This window comes from Macrotis lagotis, chromosome 2, assembly GCF_037893015.1.
Source record: "Macrotis lagotis isolate mMagLag1 chromosome 2, bilby.v1.9.chrom.fasta, whole genome shotgun sequence".
Taxonomy (NCBI): domain Eukaryota; kingdom Metazoa; phylum Chordata; class Mammalia; order Peramelemorphia; family Peramelidae; genus Macrotis; species Macrotis lagotis.
In genome coordinates, this window is record NC_133659.1 from 253,561,973 (window position 1) to 253,584,126 (window position 22,154).

Here is a 22,154-nt window from a genome sequence, read left to right on the forward strand (position 1 = left end):
GGCATGCCGGGACTCGTAGTCCTCCGTCTTCCCCATTCTATTGGCCTCCATTAGAAGCGAGGCTCTCCGCCCCACAATCCTCCGGGGGTGGTAGCTCACCCGGGTTGCAGTGGCTTCTGGGAAGAGTCGTCTGGCCGCCCCCCCACCCCACCCCCCACTCAGCGTTTCGCCCTTCTCGGTGTGGGGGGGATGAGCATGCGCGCCGGAGGGTGCTGGGCGGGGTGGAGCCCGGAGAACTACGAGATCCAGAAGCCTCCTCGCGGCCGAGCGCTTTTCCCCGGGAAGGGGGAGGGGTGGCGTCCCGCACGCGCCACGGGCGCCGCCACGTCGATTGGCTGCCCCTGCCAACTCCTCCGAGCCCGCAGCTTGCGATTGGCCCGCTCGGGGCTGAAGGGAAAAGGCAGGAGACGGGCCTCGGGCCGCGGGGCTGGGGCGCCGCGCAGCCTTTCCCGGCGGTGCCTGTGATTGGCTGAGGCCCGGCCCCCAGCGGGGAGCCGGGAGGGGGCGGCCGAAGCCCGCAGTGTGCCGGGCCCCCCCCCCCCCCCGCGCGCCCCAGCCTTGCTTCGGGGCCCCGGCCCCCCAGCCCGTGTTTTGCTCCCCGCCCCCCCTTGTGTTCCGTTCCCCCGGCCCCGCTCGGTGGACCCCAAGTTCCTCGCGATTCCTTTGTCCCCAGAAGCGCGAAAGAGAGGCGCCGGCCGGGCAGCGGGGAAGCCCGTGGCCCCTGCACCCCGCGCGCCGGGGAGGGCGGGGGCGGCTGGGCCCGGACACCCAGGAGAGCGAGGGAGGGGATTCTCGGCGGCCTGGCCCGGGGGCGGCGGAGGGGCCTGATGGGGAGCCCTGCCCTCCAGCCACTCGTGGCGGCGGGGAGTGCAGCTTCAGGCTGCCCCGGGCCCCCGCCCGGCCCGACTCCACGGAGCGGCCCGGCCGCCCGAAGCTGCCTTGGCGGCCCGGGACGGAGGCGGCCCCCCGGACGGAGGCGGCCCCGGGACCCAGGCGGCCCCCCGGACGGAGGCGGCCCCGGGACCCAGGCGGCCTCCGTTTAAGAGACGCTAAACAAGGGACAGTCGTGGGGGGCGGCAGCCTGGGGGTCCGAGGAAGGGAGGCTGTGAGGTTCAGCCGGAGCCTCGAGGGAAGGCCCCGGGGCCCCCGAGGGGGAAGGGGCGCGCAGCGCGGAGGCCGGGGCTGGGGAAGGGGCGCCGCGGGCCGCGCTCTCCCCGGCGGGAGCCAGTGCCTGGGGGAGGGGGCGGGGAGGGGTCTCGGCGCCAGTGGGGGGGGCGGGAGCGGCGGGTCCTTTAAGAAGCGGCGGCTCCGGCGCATCTCCCCCGCTCAGGGCGTGTCCGTCCCGGAGGGCCAGGGGCGGGGGCCGGGAAGGAGCCGCCAGCGCCGGGCCGCAGCCGGGCGGCGGGGCCGGGGCCGGGAGGAGCCGCCAGCGCGAGGCCGCGGCCCCGGAGCTCCCGGCCCGAGCGCGGCCCGTGACAGCGCGGGGTCCGGCCGGGGGCCGCGGGCGGGGCGGGGGCGCGGGGGGAGGGGCGCAGGCGCGGAGCCCGGAGCCGAGCCCAGCCGCAGCAGCGCCGCCTTTTGTGCCCAGGCCGCCGCCGAGCCCCCCAGGTGAGAGCCGGGCCGGGCCGGGGGAGGGGGTCCCGCGGGCGGCCGGGCGGGGCAGCTGCCGGGGATGCTGAGGATGCGAGCGCGGAGGAGGATGCGAGCGCGGAGGAGGCCCCGGGGGATGCTGATGGAGGGGAGTCGGGCGGGGTGCGGGCCAGCGGGCTGGCACGGGGGGGGGGCAGGCGGATCGCGCTCCGGACCGAACCCCACTTAGACAGGACCCAGGGTGGATGCAGGAAGATGCAGGGACGTACCCCCCCCACACACCCTGGCAGAGCTAGATGGGAAGGGCAGGGCCAGGCCTGGTGCACCTGGGAGCAGGGCAGACCCGAGACCGCAGGATGCCCGGACCTGAGGCCCCTGAACATCCGGCGCCCGTGCTGCCCCCACCCCGCTTCTGGCAGAAGAGTTCCCCATCCAGCTGTTGCATCCCCTTCCCCTCGATGTGACATTCATTCTCTGGCTTCATCCTTACCTGGCCTTGGCTCTGAGTTGGAAGAAGACAGGAGCGGGGAAGAAGGGGGATAGGCTGACAAATGGAGGAAGCAGGGTACCCGGGCCGAAGGAGCTGGGCATAAGAAGTGCAGGAGAGGGGTCTCGGCCTCTGTAGCACAGATTCTCCTAGTCCCCGGGATAATAGTAGCCGAATCCCTAAACAGGGCGGCCGTTGGGAGTCCGCCTGATCCTCCAGCCCTAGCTTTCTGGGGGAAGGAAGGAAGATCTCACCGTTCTGCACAGCAGCCCAGGTTTTCTCTCAGGCTACAGATAAGAGCTGGCATTTCTACCGCACTTTCAGCTTTACAAAGTGCTGTACAACCAGTCTCCTATTTGTTCCTCACAACAACCCCGGGAGGTGCAGATAAAGAAACTGAGACTGAGAGAGGAGAGAAGTGACTTGCTCAGGGCCACACATCTGCCAGATGCTTGAGGCAGGATTCAAACTCGGGTCCTCCCAACTCAACCCAGCTGCCACAGTGAATGATTTCTCCCAAATTCTGCCAGGATTCCTGTAGATGTAGATTCCAAGTTTGACAACCATTGTTTTAAATTAAGTTCTGTGCTATGAGCTACCAAGCTCATGGGGTTCTAGCCATGGGTGACACAGCTGGATTAGTGAGGAGAGAATTTAAAAAAGACCAACCTGGGTTCCTCCTGCCTACATGCTCTCAGTCTTTCCTGAAAAGGGGACTGCCTAGGGGCAGCCAGTTGACCCAGAGGATAGAGCCCTGGGTCTAGAATCAGGATAACCCGAATTAGAATCTAATCTCAGACTCTCCCGGTTGTGTGACCCTGGGCAAGTCATTTCACCTCTGTCAACTTCAGTTTCTTAAACTCTAAAATAATTAGGATGGAATAGGCATTTATGTATATATGATATATTACTACCTTGTGCCAGGAATGAAACAAGCCTGAGACAAGCACTATAACAATGGTAATTGTACAGCTGAAGAAACTGAGGCAAATAGAGACAGAGTGACTTACCCAGAGTCGCACAGATATTGAGTGTCTGGTTCAGGTCTACTCTGCTGTCTCTGTTCAGGGTAATAGCAGCACCTATCACCCCTGAAGGCAAATTCATTATTATGAAGGTCAAAAGAGATAAAATTCATAAAGTGTTTAGTCTAGTACCCAACCAGTCCAAGTAATGAATGACAAGCCCTCTCCCATCTTGCATTCAGGGTATGAGAACAATGTTGCTCCTCCCATCCTGGGGGACTAGGGTTACTGGAGATAGATGTCTGCTCCCACAGCTGCCCCCTGCCCACAGCTACATGGTGTCCTCTTCCCTCCTCCCCCCATCCCCCAACACACCACTAAACAACTAGATAACCAGTACTTGTGGACTGGAGTAGGCTGACGTGCAGGAAAGAGAGCAAGGAAGTGGAGCAAGAAGTGGAGGTCCTTAGAGGAACAGCTCGTTCTTAGATGACTGGTGATTAAAGGGAGAGTCGGTAGATCATATGAAAGAATGATGTACCTAAGAGTCAGGAGATCCTGACCTGCTGCTAACTAGTCATATTTAATGTCCCTGGGTCTTGTTTTCCTTATTTCTAAAACAATGAGATTGGACTAGATAGTTCTAAGTCTTTTCCTCCTGTTCTACAAACCTCAAATTCCTGGTTCTCAGCAATCCTGGCTTTCCTCAAAATCCATTCTATTCCTTCCTTCTTCACTCCAGGGAAACAAGGGTAGTGCAGGTGGATCTAACCCCTGAAAGAATCTTGGGGGGAGATGGAGATGGCCAGCAAGGACCTTGGCTCCTCCCCATTCAGCCCACTGTCCATCCTCTGAGGGATCCCTAGAGGCCCAGCCTCCATCTGTTGTATGAGCCCTTTTGGGAGATGAAGGGGAGGGAAGATTCTCCTCTAACAAATCAAAAAGGGTAGGATAAAGTAGATCCATCTGATTCCTTTTGGGACCTCCATCATTCTCTTGTCTTTTCTCCAGAGCCTTACTCTCCCCTGCCTCCTCTGTCTTCTTTCCTTTCTGCCTGTTTCTTTCTCTGAAGATCTCAAAGAATTTAGACCACTGGGTATGGGGAAGCATCACTCGATCTAGAGTTATTGTACTACATTGAACTTTTAGTAAGACAGGAGCCATATCCCAGAGAAAAGTTGATTTTTCTTGGTGCTGAATGGAAAGGAAATGATGTTACCAGGCAGGAATGACTCCAAAACAATGAACCCAATCTTATTTCTGCCCTTGGACATAGTCACAACAACTATCCCACCTCAGGAAGTAATTTTGATTTGGCACAAAGACCCCAAAGATATCCCTTGAAATATTGAAGAGTGAGAGATGGAGGAATCTAGGACAAAGGGTTCAAATAGTCCAATTCAATGCAAAGAGCCTGGCTGAGAGGATGTGAGACTTGAGAATCAGGAAGACTTAGATTTGGTCCTGCTCCTAGGACTTACTGTGAGGTATGACCTAGAGCAAGTCATGGAAGTTTTCTTCAAGTTAGAGTCTTGTATTCTACATCTGTGTGCCCGTGATGCCTTTCGAAACACACTGGAGGGGTTTGAGGAGATGAGTACTGTGGAAAGAGATGCTCTAAAGAGAAACTGATGGGCTCTTAGATTGTAAGCTTCTTGAGGGCAGGGATTGTGATTGTGTCTCCCAGAGTACTATAGTGAGTAAGGAGAGCTGGCCAGATAGAAAGAAATCGGGTGGAAAATAAGACGCCATGTTGTAAGGAAGTGAAAGATCTAGAAAGATCCTGGAGTGAGTTTTGATGTGGCTGCCTGTGAATGTGGGCAAGTCATTGATCCTCTCTGTTTATTTACTTCTCTGTCTGGAAAATAGGTCTAATGATGCTTGTGCTACTTAATGGAATGGTTGTGAGGAAAGTGCTTTGTAAACTCAAAAGTTTTTGTTCTTTCTCTCAGCCCTGCACCCTATACCTCCAGAAACAATGATCCTGTCTCCCCTAGCTCCTCACTCTGTATCTCAATAATAGACTCTTTTGCCCTATTCTCATCCTTAATAATCCACCAGGTCTTTTGTGGTAAGAGAGAGGGGATTCAAGTGGATTCTTTCTCTGCAATAAGTAAGCCTCCACTCAAGCCTGCCTGCCCATGGCTCCTTCCATGTCTCACTAAGCCTTGGAAGCTTGGTTCTTAGCTGTCCATGGTATCCAGAGAAGGAAGTATATGCACTTTCATAGCAATAGTCAATATAATACCTAACATTTATATAGCTATTAGAGGGGACTCAGTGGATAGAGAACTGGAAGCGAGTCAGGAAGACCCAAGCTCAAATCCAACTTCAGTCACTTACTAGTTGTGTGACCTTAGGCAAGTCATTTCATCTCCATTTGCCTAGAAGGCAAATGAGGTGACCAAGATTCAAATTCAGGCTTAAATTCAGGTCAGGCTTTGAGAAGTGTTTGCTTTAATGGACTGGAGAAGAAAATGGAAAATCAATCCAGCATTTTTGCCAAGAAAACTCCCCACAGTCCATGGGGTCATGAGGAACAACTAAAAGACTGAATAGCCACAACATATAGTGCCCATGACATGCCAGGCATCTTGGAATTATTGCCATTTTACAATTGAGGAAACTCAAGTAAATTCCTCAGGATACCACAGATAGTAAGTGTCTACAGCTAGATTTGAATTCAGGGCTTTCTGACTCCAGGCCACCTCCAAACAGGAAAATTTCTCCTATGGGGAAAAATTCTCCATATGGACACAGAGCCCTGGAGGGGTAGAGTCTGAATTTGGATCTTGCATCTCCGGCTAGAAACTAGGGAAGTAGCCTTTCAACTCTGTCCTACTCTGCTTGTTGGTATACTTAGAAAACTGGGAGATTCCCCCGTCCCCACAAGAGTTTCACCTACTCTCAGAAATGCCCTTGGGATTTGGAGAAACTAGGAATCTGCATCCATGGAAGAAAAAAAGGAGAGACCTGGGAGTCAGGAGATCTGTGTTCTAAACTCAGTTCTGCTGTACTATACGAGGCTCTTCCTTTCTCTAGGGCTTAATCCCTCAACTGTAAAATTAATAATTTAGGCCAGATAATTACAAAGATCTCTTTCAGGGCTGTAGACCCTACAGGGCAAGAGGGTAATCTCCCACTGATTCAGGGGGGCAAATGGGGGCCCTCTGAAAGGGAGAAGAATGAGCCAAGAGTCAGGAATTTGTCCTGGGCTCCTCATCCAAAAACACTAGAGAAAGGGAGCCAAGTGGCTTGGAAATTGGAATTGGGGCAGCCAGGAGGTGAAGTGGATAGAGTCAAGAGGACCTGAGTTCAGATACAGCCTCACACATTTGATGCTAAACTATAGGAATTCAAAGAAAGGTTTAAAAAAAAAGTCTTTGCACTCCAGGACCTAATGTGAAAGGCAAACATTCTTCAAGGGAGGACCTCTGCTTTGCCTCCTCCACCTCCCCAGTGGACTGTGAAAAGGACCTTGAAGGATCAAAAGACACTTACTAAAGTGTCCAAATACATTCCTTACACCAATTATCTGTGTGACCTTAACTGTATTGCCTTGACAAAAAAAAAAGGGACCATAGGAACAGCAGGGGGGAATGGTGAGTCTTGTTCAAGGTCATCTAAGTGGCAGATCCTGGATTCAAACCCACCTCTTTAGATTCTAAATTCAGGGGTCCAGAACCAAGGCTGGAGGCATGTTCTGGTTATAAATTCTTACGCAGAACTGAGGAGCTCTCCATTGTCCATTGCTCATTTGACCGGGATTTACAGAATTTGGAGTAAGGGACGAGGGTTCCTCCTGCTGATAATATGGTTAACATCATTCCTGTCTGTGTCATATTCTAACATCTGAAGGCTGCTCCATCAGTAGGAAATTCATTGATAACGGTGTGGGGGAAGCATTACAAGTATTCTAATCCTCACTATGCTTTGGGGGAAGACAAGGCCAAGATGACTTGCCCAGAGCACACAGTATGCTAGCTGGTGGAAGGAATGGCTTTGAACCCATTCAATTCAAGGTCCTTTTCACATTTCAGTGGATTTTTTCTGTCTTTCTTTGAATTTTTATAGTTTAGCAGGGTGTGACTAGTATAGTAGATGCTTAACTTCTGATGGACTGACTATTAACATTTAAATTCAATGAATATTTAGCAGAGACAGGGTGGAGTACAGTCTCTTCTTCCCCCCCCCCCCCCCATGCTGACTGAGTGATCCTTTGGAAATGTTTAACCTCCTTGGACTAGGTAACACTCTCAGCCTGGAAGTTTCAGAACAGGAGCCTCCCCGCACCGGTGGAGCTCCACCATCGCAGGGGTCCGGTCTCTGACTGTGGGCGCAGCTCCCCGTTGCCAAAGATCATGCAGGGCAGAACAGGTGAAGTGAAGAAGGCTAGAGGCAGCTGCGGCCCTCGGAAGAGGGCACGAGTGGTAGCCGAGTGGGGTCGAGGCTTAGCCGGGGCAAAGTTGGGCCCGAGATGAGAAAGGCGGGGACATTTCTAGGCTGAGCCGCACCTGCGGAGACCCTCAGAGCCCGGGAGCAGGCCCGGCAGACAGACAGCCTGGCCGGGGGTGCCGATCACTGGCGGTCGCCCCCCCCCCCAGCTGCTCTCCAAGACTCTCACTCTGAATAACTGATGGGCGAGGTCTCCGCTGGGGACCCTGCGCCCCGCCGTGCCATTGGCTTGAGGGGCGGGGCCAGAGAAGAGCAGGTGCCGGGAGGCCCTGGCACAGGGAGGCCCGCGCGCCGGAGGGCTGGGCCGAGGGGTGCGGGCGGCCTAGTGAGGCCGGGCCCCGAGGCCTCTACAAGGGGAACCCACGTCCCCCCGCCCCGCCGGCGCACGGCCCCGGGCATCTTTGGGGCGCAGGAGGATGCTGCGGGCGGGCGGGGCCGAAGCCGGGCCGCTGCCCACGTGACCCCGCTGACTTCACGCGCCGCGTCTGGCCCCGTCGCCATGGTTACTCGGCGGCGCCCGCGGTCCTCGCAGCCCCTCCGGGAGGCGCCCCCCGCCAGGGGACCCCTACCTGGCCCTAGGCGCCGGCGCGGTGGCCCGGAGGCGGGGTGAGCAGTCCGTCAGACTGCGGAGCCGCATGGATGCGCCGAGGACCCTTCTAAAGGGGCCCGACACTGGGCGCCCCCCGCGCAGCTTCCGAACCCCGTCCGTCCGGGGGCTCCCGCCTCGACACGCGGGGGCTGCTGTCTTCCCCCCATTTTACAGGGGAAGACGCTGCAGAGGAGCGCAGGTTGTCAGATCAGGGGAAGGACAGCGCTGGCGCCCTTCCCAGCTTCCACTTCTCTTTAAGACTTTGCAAGGCCCAAGGCCACACGGCTAGGTCATTATTCAGTGTCTGAGGGCAGATTTGAACTCAGGTCCTCCTGACTCCAGGGCCGGTGCTCTATCCACTGCGCCCCACTTCTCTAAATACCTCACTTTCTTTACAATAATCCCGAGATGGGTAGTGCCAGCATGAGAAGTGGTGGGAATGCTGGCACTACCCACTTCTCATTTTAGAGATAAGGAAACCAGATCTGGACTCCGAATGGAGGGAAACCCACCCCAAGTCAGCGCCCTCCCCTCTGTCAGTCACACTTCAGGGGACTTTGTCTTTCTCAGCAACTTATAAAGCATCGCTGTCGAATGGGTGAAGAATGGAGCCGAGAGTCAGGGGCAAAGGTGTCAGGGCACTCTGCTTGGTCAGCCTGGGCTGTTCCTCGAGAAGCTCCCCACCCCATCCACCCATCCCAAAGGTGCTGCACATCAGATGCCACAACATTGGATTTGAGTGCTTAAGAAGCACCAGGCTCAGAAGTCTCTGGGAGGGGTTGGCAGTAGTCGGGACCCCATACTTCGCTTAGTTGGTTCCACTGAACTTGAGCTGCCCCGCGGGTGTGCATTGAAGAGGAACCCAGCTTACTAGCTTGAGGAGGGGGTGTCATGATACTTATCAGTGGTAGCACCCAGCTACGCTGGAGGATACAAGATCGAGGGCCAGTGATGTCTGAAAGGCATTCCTGCCCGAGATTAGTACAGCATCCCCGAGTGTGATTAGAAGTACGGGCATGCTACCTGGTGTCCTGGCTCCAAGCGAGGGGCCAGTTTCCCAATCCTTTAGCCACTCCCTAGCTAGCCCAAGGTGGGTGCCTGCCTGAGTAATCACGAGTAAATAGCCCTCTAGATGTGAGCTTCCTAGGACGTTCTGATGGCTCTTGTCCCCTACAGGGCAGCCTCCTCTCCTTCCCTTCCTTCACTCTAACCATGGCCTGCCTCCACGAGACTCGAACACCCTCACCCTCCTTTGGAGGTTTCATGGCAGCCCTAAGTGAGGCCTCTGTTCGAAAACTTGACCCAGACACTTCAGACTGCACTCCAGAGAAGGACCTGACCCCCACCCAGTGTGTGTTGAGGGACGTGGTACCCCTGGGCGGACAAGGAGGGAGTGGGCATAGTCCTTCCCCGGGTGGGGAAGCCCCCACAGAGGCCTTTGCCAACAGTGTCCTGCAGCTGCATGAGCAGGAGGCTGGGGGCCCGGGAGGGGCTGCGGGGCCCACGGAAGGCCGGACTCCCCGATTCCGAGCCGATGAAGTCAGACTGCAGTGCCAGAGCGGCAGCGGCTTCCTGGAGGGCCTCTTTGGCTGCCTACGTCCAGTCTGGACCATGATCGGCAAGGCTTATTCTACGGAGCATAAGCAACAACAAGAAGGTGGGTTGTATGCTTGGTTGGAAAGCCTTTTCGTGGGGAAGGCTTCATTCCCTAATTCTCTCCTCCACTTGGATCGTTTCCCAATAGACAATGTTCTGGGTTTCTAGTCATCTGGGCTCTTTCTCTTCTCAAATACCCTACACAGATGGAATACTGACCCTGAGGGAGACTTTGGGAAGTTGGGAGAGTGGGAAACCCAAGTTTCATTGCTACCTTAAATTCCCAGTTCCCTGAACTGATAACAGCAGTTATCTGTTCATCTGCAAAACTGCCCCAAGAGTCTGTGCCCTCCTCTCTACTCAGTAATCACATCTCCCACCTTTTCCTTACACAACCTTCTCTAATTTACAACTGAATTCATCAGTTCATTGAAAAGAACATTTATTAAGACCCTACACTCTCCTCCCAAACAATTTAAACCATCCTTCTCCACCATGCCAACTGAGTCCCAGGTTTTCCTGATACAGTTCTCTGCTCTTATTAGACCTGTGGGAGGTGCCCTTTGAGGAGATCCTGGACCTGCAGTGGGTGGGCTCTGGGGCCCAAGGTGCTGTATTCCTGGGACGTTTCCATGGGGAAGAAGTAGCTGTGAAGAAGGTTCGGGACCTGAAGGAGACTGACATTAAACACCTTCGGAAACTCAAGCATCCCAACATCATCACCTTCAAGTGAGGAAACCCTGACCTAGGAGGGGGACACAAGTGGGATTATGAGTGTGAATGGGATCCCAAATAAGTGCCTCAGATTAAAAACATTTCCCTTCAAGATGGGAAAATCACTCCTATAAGTACAGACTGCCCAGCATGATCCCTTTCAAACCAGGAAAAGGGAAACCTTCCCTCTTGGCGTAGGGCACCAGTCTATTCCCGAGACTACCCTACAATCCTTTTCAGGGGCGTATGCACTCAGGCACCCTGCTACTGTATCCTGATGGAGTTCTGTGCCCAAGGTCAGTTATATGAGGTACTGCGGGCAGGACGTCCTGTCACCCCATCGCTGCTGGTCGATTGGTCTATGGGTATTGCTGGAGGAATGAACTACCTGCATTTGCACAAGATCATCCACCGAGACCTCAAATCCCCGAAGTGAGTAAGCATCCTTCCCTGAACTATTTCTGTAATCCCCCTGGCACTAGGCCCTACTTCCCCAAGAAGTGTTGGCCCTCACCTGTCACTCTGAGTTCTTCCTTAAGTGTCTGACCCTTTTCCCTGCTAGCATGTTGATCACTTATGACGACGTGGTCAAGATCTCAGACTTTGGAACATCCAAGGAGCTCAGCGACAAAAGCACTAAGATGTCATTTGCAGGGACAGTGGCTTGGATGGCCCCAGAGGTGATCCGAAATGAGCCTGTGTCTGAGAAGGTGGACATTTGGTGAGGGCCAGGTTGGGGGTGGGAGCCAGGAAATGAGTGGCATGTTTAACAGAAGGGAAATGAAGGCGGGAAGAGTTCAAGACATGAACTGGTAGAGGCAAACTTGGTGAACTTGCCTCACCTCCTTACTCATCACACTAGAGGGCCTGAGGAAATGGAGCCAGAGGAAATGCACTATATATGTTGTTCATGGAAAGATCTGTGAGACCAGCCTCAGAGTATGGAGATTCCCCACCTAAGGCTTCCTCTCTTGGACCAGGTCATTTGGTGTGGTGCTATGGGAGCTGCTGACTGGTGAAATCCCCTACAAAGATGTGGATTCATCCGCCATCATCTGGGGTGTAGGCAGTAATAGCCTACATTTGCCTGTGCCATCCAGCTGTCCTGATGGCTTCAAGATCCTGCTCCGCCAGTGCTGGTAAGGTCAAGATCCAGACCAGAACCTAGATCTAGGAACTAGAATCCATGGGGCATGAAAGCAGAAGTATGAGGAGCTGGGAACCAGGAATGGATTGAGGAATTCCTACAATCTAGGAATCTAGAAAAGGCAAACTGGTACCCTTTTTTAATAATCATTCAGTTTTCTAGGGAAGATAAGCATAAACCACCACAACGCAGAGAGTACTAAAGTGAGCTACCAAGGGCTGTAATGTCTGAAGGATCCAAAGAGGAAGCAGGCAGATAAGGTTTTCCAAAGAAGGTGGTGCCTAATCTGGACCTAGAACCCTGGATAGAATGTCAATAAGCAGAAATGGAGATATTCGTTCTAGGTGTAGAGAGCAGCAAAACAGGGAATTGGACTTTTTGAATTCAAATCTGACCTCAGACACCAGCTATGCAGTAATGGCCAACTCAGTTAACAATTTGCCTGTTTCCATATCTGTAAAATAAACTAGAGAAGAAAATGGCACATCACTCCAGTAGCTTTGCCAAGAAAATTGCAAATGGGGCCACGGAAGCCAGACCCAACTGAAAACTCTAAAAATGCATGGGGTGAAAGTGAGTGGTGTGGTCTTCTGGAGCATGTAAGGAAGGGGTGCACTGGGAGCTAGAGAAGAGCCAGACCAGACAGAAATGCCAGGTATCATATAGTAAGGAAATAAGTTACTGGTCAGGTAACAGGAGGAGTGGTAGATTTTTGAGCAATTAGGATCAGATCTACACACTGAGAAGACTGCACAGGAGATGTGGAGGTAGATCAAAGAGGCAGATAATAATGAAAACAGAAAAGATGGATGTGAGGACTTGGTTGGATCCCAAAATCGTACTGAAGGGGTACCAAACCTCAAAGTTAGGAAATGGACTGCCAGCCCTCGACTCCTGATACAGGGTTAGATGGATTGGGGTCAATTTCTTACCTCACAAGGCCCCTGCAAAGCCATCCTGTGATGGTTTTCCTTCAAACACTTTCTGTACTTCCTTCTGTCTTTAGGAATAGCAAGCCCAGGAACCGGCCTTCATTCAGGCAGATCCTCCTACACCTGGACATTGCCTCAGCTGATGTGCTCTCCACACCCCAAGAAACTTACTTCAAATCCCAGGTGGGTTAGGTGCAGGAGTATACCAAATTACTGATAATCCTCATCACCCCTTGTCATCTTTGCCTCCCTCCTGCTCCAGTTGATTTTTGAGTCATAACACATTTCGGAATGAGTTAGACTAGATGAATCGGCTCTGTTCCAAGTCTTCCCGAAGTCTATTCATCTTCTAATGTGGGAGGGAGATAACCTATTACCTCAATACCAGATGAACATCACCACCTTCTGCAGTACAAACCACAGCTCCTCTGGCCGAAATGAAACGCAGAGTCCAAGAGGTTCTGTGATTTGTCTAAGATCATGCAGCTGTATTGAAACATCTGACTTCCAGCAACATAGTTAACCACTAAGGGCAAACCTGGGCTCAAACCCTGCCTGGCATTACTTTTGGGAGTCTCTTTGCACATCTGTCAAAGGGGCCTAAATACTTGCAGTAGCTGCCTCCTCAGGGGGATTGTATCGAATGAAACATAAAGCTAGAATCGGGGGCGGCTAGGTGGCGCAGTGGATAAAGCACTGACCTTGGAGTCAGGAGTACCTGGGTTCAAATCTGGTCTCAGACAATAATTACCTAGCTGTGTGGCCCTGGGCAAGCCACTTAACCCCGTTTGCCTTTCAAAAATCTAAAAAAAAAAAAAGCTAGAATCAATAATACGTGGGTTCCCACACCCTGCCTCATGGGAGGCAGGACAAGTCCCAGGCAGAACTTGATGCAGGTGTCCATCTGCACTGCTATCACCAAGTCAGCTTGGGAGTCTACCTTCATCCTCCTGCCCTGTAAGTTCCAAAGGACAGCTTGCTTTTGAGGGTGGCTCAAGGAAAATTAATAGAGCTCTTTTCTCTCATCACCTCCTCCCCCTCAGGCAGAGTGGAGGGAAGAAGTGAAGCTGCATTTTGAAAAGATAAAGTCAGAAGGGACTTGTCTACATCGACTAGAGGAAGAGCTGGTGACTCGAAGGAGGGAAGAACTCAGGTGGGAAGACAGAAGGGGAGAGAGGTGGTCACATAAGGGGAAGGAAATGAGGATTTCGACAGTCACCAGGGTGAAAGCTACCTCAGTCCCAGCCCCGTAGGATGTAACCAAACATCAGGGCTGGGGTGGCTGCAGGGGGATCCATGACATCATCGCTGTCCACTTGGATTAGGCATGCCTTGGACATCCGGGAACACTATGAGCGGAAGCTGGAACGTGCCAATAACTTGTACATGGAGCTCAACGCACTGATGCTGCAGCTGGAGCTCAAGGAGAGGGAGCTGCTGAGGTAATCCACACCAGGCCCTCCCCCCATTTTGGCAGGCTCTGCCCTTCCCTCCACCAAGCCATGTCTGGAGTCCACTTCTCGGCTCCCCCACTCTCTGGTCCCCGGGGGGTCCCTGCTGAGCCCATGTTCTCATGTGCCTAGCTGAGGGGGTGCCTGGATTCTTAGGCGGGAGCAGGCCTTGGAGCGGAGATGCCCGGGGCTCCTGAAGCCACACCCACCCCGAGGCCTTCTGCATGGCAACACAGTGGAGAAGCTCATCAAGAAGAGGAATGTTCCACAGAAGCTGTCTCCTCACAGCAAGAGGTGAGGCCTGAAAAAAACAGCAGGGTCTCCAGTATGGGGGTGGGAACCTAGGAGTCCTGAAAATGCACTGAACCTACCATTTCTTTTAACCTCCCCATCTTCTCTTCCCCATAGGCCAGATATCCTCAAAACGGAATCCTTACTCCCCAAATTAGATGCAGCCTTGAGTAGTGTTGGGCTCCCTGGTTGCCCCAAGGGGCCCCCTTCTCCAGGACGGAGCCGACGTGGCAAAACTCGCCACCGGAAGGCCAGCTCCAAGGGCAGCTGTGGTGACCTGCTTGGGTTCCGGGCATCTGTACCGAATCCTGAACCGGTGGGGCCAGGAAATCCAGGGAGTTTAGGAGGGGGACCCTCAGCTTGGGAGGTCTGCCCACCTGCCCTCCGGGGCCTCCATCATGACCTCCTCCTCAGGAAGATGTCATCATCTTCCCCTGACCTGCTGTCAGCTGCACTGGGAGCCCGAGGCCGAGGAGTAGGAGGGGGAGCCATGGAACCCAGCTCTCCCCCTCCAGCTCAGGAAGACACCCCTCCTAGTGAGGGATCAGCTCCTGGTTCTACCAGCCCAGATTCCCCCGGTGGAGCCAAAGGGGAGCCACCTCCAGCAGGGGGTCAGGGTGAAGGTGTGGGGCTGCTGGGTTCTAGCAGGGAGGGGACCACTGGAAGAGGAAGCAGGGCTGGTGCCCAGCACTTGACCCCTGCTGCACTGCTGTATCGAGCTGCAGTCACTAGAAGCCAGGTAAGGTGTGGGCAAAGGGTCTGAAGCAGCCTCTTCCCCTCTCCTCCATGTCCTCACCCACTCACTCATGTCAAAGGGGCACAAAGCTCCATATTGTTTCGTCTCCTTTTCATTTCTTTACTCCTGCATACCTAGCAACCTTCCCTAGTTTACAGACTCTCAATCTCAACCTCAGGTTTGTATCCTCAATTGGCTCCTTTTTCCTCCCTCCAAAGAAACGCGGAGTATCCTCAGAGGAAGAGGAAGGAGAGGTGGATAGTGAAGTGGAGTTACCCACAAGACAGAGGTGAGTATCAAGTATAAAAGCCTCAGTCAGCACTGTTTGGTCAACGGCTGACCCACACAATACGAGCCCCACTTTTTGGCTTACAGGTGGCCACAAGGTTTGAACAAGCGGCAGTCTCTCTCCACCTTCAGTTCAGAAAACTTGTCTGATGCAGAAGAAGGGACAGCGAGTGAACCATCCCCCAGCGGCACACCAGAAGTGGGCAGCACCAACACAGATGAGCGGCCAGACGAGCGGTCAGACGACATGTGCTCTCAGGGCTCTGAGATTCCCCTAGACCCACCTGCTCCTGATGGAGCCCTGGTGCAAGAACCTGGTTCCCAGCCCTGTCCCCCAGAGGTGCAAAACCAAGCTCTGCTCAGAAGGGAACAGGTGGGATGTGAACAGGGCAAGATGGGCAAAGGGGAGTGAGGGTTAGGGGCATCATGAGCATCAGTCGTGACCCCAAACATAAGGGATACATACAGACTTACATACTGTCCCAGCATTAATGGAAGATTTGCAAAGTAGGAGACCAATGAAAAGATCAGGCACAGAATGAATACTAGGGGGTGGTGAATCTGAATCAAGGCTAGACACTAAGACATGTGCTAGGTTACAGATGCAAAGGTGATCCAACCATGAAAAAAGAACTCCAGCCTCCGGGTTGTCTCTCTGGACAGAACCAAACTCATACCTTTTAACTCTCCTCTCTCCCAGGGCATCCTCAACTCTGAGGACTCGGACTGCGATAGCACGGAACTGGATAACTCAGGCAGTGCTGATGCCCTCCAGCCCCCTGCCTCCCTCCCTCCGTGAATGCCACCCTTGCCCAATGTATAGAGAAATATTTATATAAATTATATATATTCGACACATATTCAATGGAGAAAAAACAGGGCTGCTCCAGCCTAACATGAGGATTATGGTTGCTTCACCCCCTACCAACAACTATCTGGACTTGGGGGAGACTGGTATCTATGGGGATAGGATCAGCCTAGGAACCTTTCTCACCTATTTCCATGATCAGCTGGCTGTCTCTGGGGTAGAAAAATAAAAACCTGTTATTTCCCCTCTTTAGCCCACCCTATCCAAAAGACTTGGGGGTAGTGGTAGGGCAACTGCCTAACACTGCACTTTTTTTGTTTATTACCCTGTTTACAAATTTTGCACTTGGGAGGAGTGAGGCAGGGCTGAGTTCTCTCCTCTGGGGCTTCTCAGGGGATGACTCGCCCTCCCTTTTTAAAAGCCCCTTCCCCACCCCAACCCCCAATAACTGAAGGACTCAGGAGAGGTAGGAAAGAGCATGTGATGTGGATCAGGTGAGGAAAACAGAATGGGGGGGTGGCCCATTATACCCAGTCCAACTGCCTTTTGGGGATGGGGACTATGTCACTGTTGTAACCCCTGTAAGATACCTTGAAATATACTCAATCCATGCAGGCTCAGCTGTTGAGTTTTCTTGTCAAGAGTGAAGGAGTGCAGAAGGGGGGGAGGGGGTTTAATGAGTGCCTTTAAGAAATGTGAAATGCTGAAGACAGAGCAGAACCTGAAAAATTCTCCCCAATCCACAATTATAGCCATGTCTGATCTAGTTTTTTTTTTAAATGCCTGTATTTCACTTCATCCTTTGTCACAAGGGATAATGGAAAAATATACTATCTTTACAACTAGATTTCCTCACTTGGGAAAAAACCCATGGCAATCAGGAGAAAGAATTGTATCCTAACTAAGTTGTGGCAGTCTCACTACTCATTTCATGCCCAGGCAATAGGAACCTTATCTTCCCACCAGTGAAAAGATTAAACAGAAGACTGGAGAGGTGGGAAGGGTTAGCAAATGAATACTAGTTATCACTCCACTACACCACAATTTCTACTTTCCCTCTTATTTCTAAGTCTGGTTCCCAAACTATAATTCTGGCCAACAAAGCCAAGAACTGCCAACTAGAGTGGTTCTCATACTTTCTTAAGGAATGAAACACAAAGGCTTCCTTCCCACTACCAACTCGAAAAACAACTATGCCTGAGATTAAATGGGAATGAGATCAAGAATCATAATTAACAGGCACCAGATAACTAAATCTGAGGCAAAACAGAAGAGATGAAGGCAACATATTTAGTTGGGAAAGGGATCTATATTCCAATCTCCATAGCCTGGGATTCCAGATCCCACAGTGATTCAGGTGAGAGGGACACAGACAGAAGGGAGTTAACAGGAATAAAACCCACATGAAGCACCGTGGCATCCAGTTTCTATTCACAAGGAAAAAGCTCCAGTCCATCTTTTAATTTTTTTTTGAAAAATTCCTGACATTACAGAACTAAACTGAAATGTATTAATATTCCACTCTTACATTTCAATGACAAAAACAGAAAAAAAAAATTCATGAGCCCCAAAAAAAAACCAAAAACAAAAACAAAAAAGAAACAAAAAAAAAAAAATCAAAAAAAAAAAAAAACAGGGAGAAGCTTATAAAACTAAATATGGTTCTCAGCATTAACGGCTGAACAGAGAAAGGAATTAAAACGCTGTAATTAAAAAAATCACGAGTGGATGATAAAGTTGTGTAGAAACTGAAAATTTACAAACTATTTAAAACCTGGAATCGCTGACTGTTCAGAAACTACACAGATGGATCATGGGTGGTGAACAGCAGAAGGGGGTTATGGGTGAGTCTGCATTGTTCTAGCTGCTCCCCATGCCACCCGTCTCCGAGGAAAGCCTGCAACACAGAAATAGACAAAGCTTATAATCAGTTTATCCTTTTTTAACCCAATAACCCCCACCTTTCCCCAAAATCCTCTTGGGGCATGTGTGTCTAATTGTTTTCAAAGTGAAGAAAAAAAAGACCTGCCACCAAATTACTTTGGAATTAAGAGACTATAGGTTGTCAGACGGTAAGTTAAGTTTTTAGGAGGACTTAGATCAGTGTCTTAGGTAACAGATCCATAGGGGCTAATAATCTGAAAAATCTTTGGACTTTTGATTTCCAGAATTTTTGAAACTAAAGCAGCCTAGGTTTTCTTTTCTTTTTTTAATTTGTTATTCTGGTTTTTGCAAGGCAATTGGGTCAAGTTACTTGCCCAAGATCACACAGCTAGGCCATTAAATGAAGGCCAGATGTGGACTCAAGGCCTTCTGACTCCAGGGCCAGTGCTCTATCCATTGCACCACCTAACTGCCCTCAGCCTAGGTTTTCTTGATGAGCAATAGAATTTGAAATCAAGAATTATTAATATCTACTACTTCCAACGTCTAAATATTAAGGTATAAAACAATGATCAGAAGAATATGGTCCAAACAACCTTTTAAAATCAGACTGCCTTCCAAGTTCCACAGTTGTTATTTGCTCCTCTCTCTTGTTGCAAGTTTTGCCACTAATCTTTTATCTAATTTTATCTAATCACAATGGTAGTTTATAAATCCAACTGATATGCCATTCTGGGTGCTAGTATTTTAAAAAAAGTTCAATTTAAGGATTTGGTAACATGTTAAATAACATTAATGCATGCATTTTAGGGAACACTGAATTGAGCGGGAATTTGGCTTTATATTAAGGTTTCCATGCTGCAGACACTGCTTTATTATGATGAACATATAAAGTAAGTTTAGAAAAGAAGCATTACAATGAAAAATAGAAAAAGAACAAAGGGCCTCAAATCTACAAATCTGAACAAAAACTGGCCATATTCTAAATCAGGGAAGACAAAAAAAGGGAAAAGGGGAGGGGGGAATTGGAGGCAAATGAGGTCAGTCAAAACTGCTAGAGAAGAATGAAAGCAGGGATTCTGAGGAAGAAACTGTCGGATGTGGCCTGGATCCAAAGGCAGAAAAGAGGCTAAAGCTATTGGAGGAGAATGGATGGAATGGAAGCATAAGAGCAATGTTGGTCCCAAGGTCCCAGCAGGGTAAGCTGGGCCACTGGCCCAAGCCCCCACAGAGCTCAAGCTGTCCCCTCCTTACTGAGGGCTGAGATTAGGAAAGGATGTGAGGGAAAACAGCCATTACCTAACAGCTTTTTACATTATCTGCCAATAGAAAATTATACGAAGTGCCACCATCAGAGTGACCACGTGGGGGCACCCCAAGCCTCTAATTTCTATATGAAAAGAAAAGCTATGTCCTGAAAACCTCCATATCATCTCACAATTTCCTTTAACTTTCTCCCAGATCCCTCGAGGATCTAAAAGACCCACTCAATAAATAAGCAGATAAAAAAAAATAGAAGCAAAGGCGGGAGCTAGAGGAGAACGAAGTAGTGGTATCAAAATGCCATAGCATCAATGATGGAATATACTAAGCAGGGCTATGAGGGATGAGAGGAAATCCATTCCTCTATTAAGCATTTAAAAAAAAAATACCTTCAAATCTAGAAACTGGAATAAATTGTCTCCTAGTTCCACCCAAGGACCCAGCCCTTCTCCCTCCCTTAGGCCAGACCCATTCAGGATATGCAGAGAAGACAGTTTATATCCTAGACTAACAGACACTATATGTATAAAAAAAAAATAGAGAAAATGGCCAACAGGATTACAAGCAATAAATTTAATTGAATAGAACCAAAACTGGAGAGAAGTCCATCAGCTCCTTCCCAGACTTTACCATCTCCAAAGCACCAGGTCTACTGAAAATCCTCCCAATATCTTTTAAAGCTAACCACATACTTCTATAAGTGGTCAACCACCCTGGAACGATGAATGATGCCACAGACAAATTTCCCAAAGTCCCAACTATTTCACTGTCTGCTTCTAGAATATAAAACTGGTGGAACTAATCCAAAAAGGGTGAAGAAAGAATTCTTAATCAAATATCCCTAACCCTCATTTTCCATTGTCAATTTCCCCAGTCCCAAGCTTTGACAAATAACTAGTTAAATGGACAAATAACCTTACCTCACACCACAGGATTTTTTTCCCAGTTTGATAAGGGGGCTTAATTTATATCACTAAGGTCTTTGTTTTTTTAGTCCTCCACGAATTTTTCCCCCTCAAGTTGTGTTGTTGTGGAAGGTGGGAGTTTAAAACAAAAGAACAGCAGACAACAAAGATATATAGTATGCTCAAAGACCTCTACAATTATGGGAAGCCACAGGGCACTCAACAAAAATAGATCATAGGATGACCACCATTCCAGCTACAACAAAATTAAATCTAAATCAGCATTTTACCCATTTTAAGAGAAATAGATAGGGAAAGGAAATTCTATGACAATACTCACAGGGAATAAGAATATTAATACATACTGCCACTGGACAACCCCTTCTAGCTCAAATCCCACCATGGATAAAATATGAAACCATACAACCAGAAAAGGGCTTCGGGGTATACACATCTAATGTTCAAGATCACAAGGGCCCCTCCCCACCCTTTGCCCCTTAATAGCACATTGATCACTAACACAATTCTCACTGTGGCAATTTTATTCAGCTACACAAGTTATTTCCAGCCAAGAGGCCTGTGCTAAGCAACTTAACTAAGAAATAATTTTTAAAAAAAGTTTAACGGAGTAGCCTTTATTCATTAAACACAGACCCTAACACATTGTCATATTGCAAGGCAAAAAAAGCTACAGAAGGGGGAGAGAAAAGGGGAAGGAGAGGGGGGGAGAAGAGTTGGAGGAGGGGGAGGGAAAGGAAGAAGCAACAGCTACGGCTCTAGATAAGGAAATTCAACAAATCACAGACTCTGAAACAGGCAAACACTCAGCTCAACTGGCCTGGACCTAAGCAAGGATCTGCCCCCCACCCCCTTCCCCCACAAAAGCACCAAGGAAGGTCACAAGCTCACAATTATTTGGTTTTCACCAGTGTTAACACAAAGGAAAAAAAATAAAGCCCAGAAACACTTTTGAAGGGATGCCCCAGAAATCTGCCATCAGTAGGGAGAAAATCTCTGTTTCTCAGCTTTCAGTTTGTTAGTTACGCATGGCACGGCAGAGGTGGTGGTGGTGGCAGCCGAAGCCCCGGGACCCTTAGCAGCAGACACAACATTTAGAGCCAGGAGAGGGATGGGTTTCATGCCAAGCAGACTGGAGACACAAGGGGCGGTCGGAAGAGGGTTGGGGAGGCTGGAGGGTGCGTCGGAGGTCCCCGCTGTGGCGAGCGAGGGGGTGGTGGTGGAGGAGGAAGAAGAAGAAGAAGGGGTGGAGGGTTGAGAGAGGTTGATGCTGAGGTGATCAGGGATCGTGACGGAGGCTGCCTGGGAGGAGGGTTTAGCGTTTTCTAAACTGTAACAGAGGAAAAAAAGGAACAAAAAAAACCGGGTGGGTGGAAGGGAAGACCACAAAAAAAAGTACAGGACAACGGCTTCAGTCATCAGTAAGTGCCTCTGGCTGTCAAACAGGAAGGTCTCAAACCAGCAGTTTTGCTAACTATATTGTATTTGTATTGTAGCCCAATTTGCCCTTCCCACCCCCCTACCCCTCCCACCATTCCTGCCTTTTAGGATTTTTAGCTTCTAAATACTGCCTAAAACTGAGCATTTCAGATTTCCTACAGGCAGCACACACACATCCACTGACTATTATCACCCACCCCCACCTCCAAAGACAAGTGATCAGATGAAGGGGCAGTTGGGATATTTGAAGTCAGTATCCCTTCCCCTCAAGGCAACTATTCACAGAAACATAAGGAAATAAATTTGTGGTTCATTTTAAAATCAATGTGACTTTAGAATGCATAATTTATTCCCTTATCTATTTTCTTAATCATAGAGCCATTTTTAAAAAATACACACCAGTGTAGTGTGACCCTAAGTTTGCTTGCTGTCTACATGTCAGAGAAAAAAGCCCAGTCCAAAATTTTACTCAAAAGCCACTAAAATAAATGTTTCCCAATTCCAAAATTCTGTAAGGAGAGTAGCACCTTGAAAGGAGGTGTTAATGGAATATTATCAGAATTTTCCTCAGTAGAAGCAAGAGAGGCAACAAGAT

The 22,154-nt window shown here is 50.3% G+C and overlaps 2 protein-coding genes across 20 annotated transcripts in view; one reads left to right on the forward strand and one right to left on the reverse strand.

Annotated features, from left to right (window-relative positions):
* Positions 1-1,527: 1,527 nt before the first annotated feature.
* Positions 1,528-18,268, forward strand: MAP3K12 (mitogen-activated protein kinase kinase kinase 12). 2 transcript variants are annotated; one of them, XM_074225772.1, is made up of 14 exons: positions 1,528-1,608; positions 9,263-9,743; positions 10,228-10,411; positions 10,637-10,828; positions 10,959-11,117; positions 11,377-11,535; positions 12,550-12,658; positions 13,519-13,628; positions 13,801-13,917; positions 14,083-14,220; positions 14,335-14,956; positions 15,172-15,242; positions 15,329-15,614; positions 15,942-18,268. In XM_074225772.1, exons 2-14 carry the CDS (start codon positions 9,299-9,301, stop codon positions 16,038-16,040), a joined length of 2,691 nt encoding a protein of 896 aa, XP_074081873.1. In that variant the 5' UTR covers positions 1,528-1,608; positions 9,263-9,298; the 3' UTR covers positions 16,041-18,268. The 2 variants fall into 2 exon arrangements, with proteins under 2 accessions (XP_074081873.1, XP_074081872.1); XM_074225771.1 differs by lacking the exon at positions 1,528-1,608 and adding an exon at positions 1,805-8,790.
* PCBP2 (poly(rC) binding protein 2) overlaps positions 8,515-22,154 on the reverse strand; it is a 31,170-nt gene continuing 17,530 nt past the window's right edge. For 17 of the 18 annotated variants that reach the window (XM_074225774.1, XM_074225776.1, XM_074225788.1 and 14 more), the window contains one exon: positions 8,515-17,946. In XM_074225774.1, the coding sequence (XP_074081875.1) occupies positions 17,910-17,946 (37 nt within the window). In that variant the 3' untranslated portion in view covers positions 8,515-17,909. The other variant, XM_074225791.1, reaches the window with a different exon arrangement.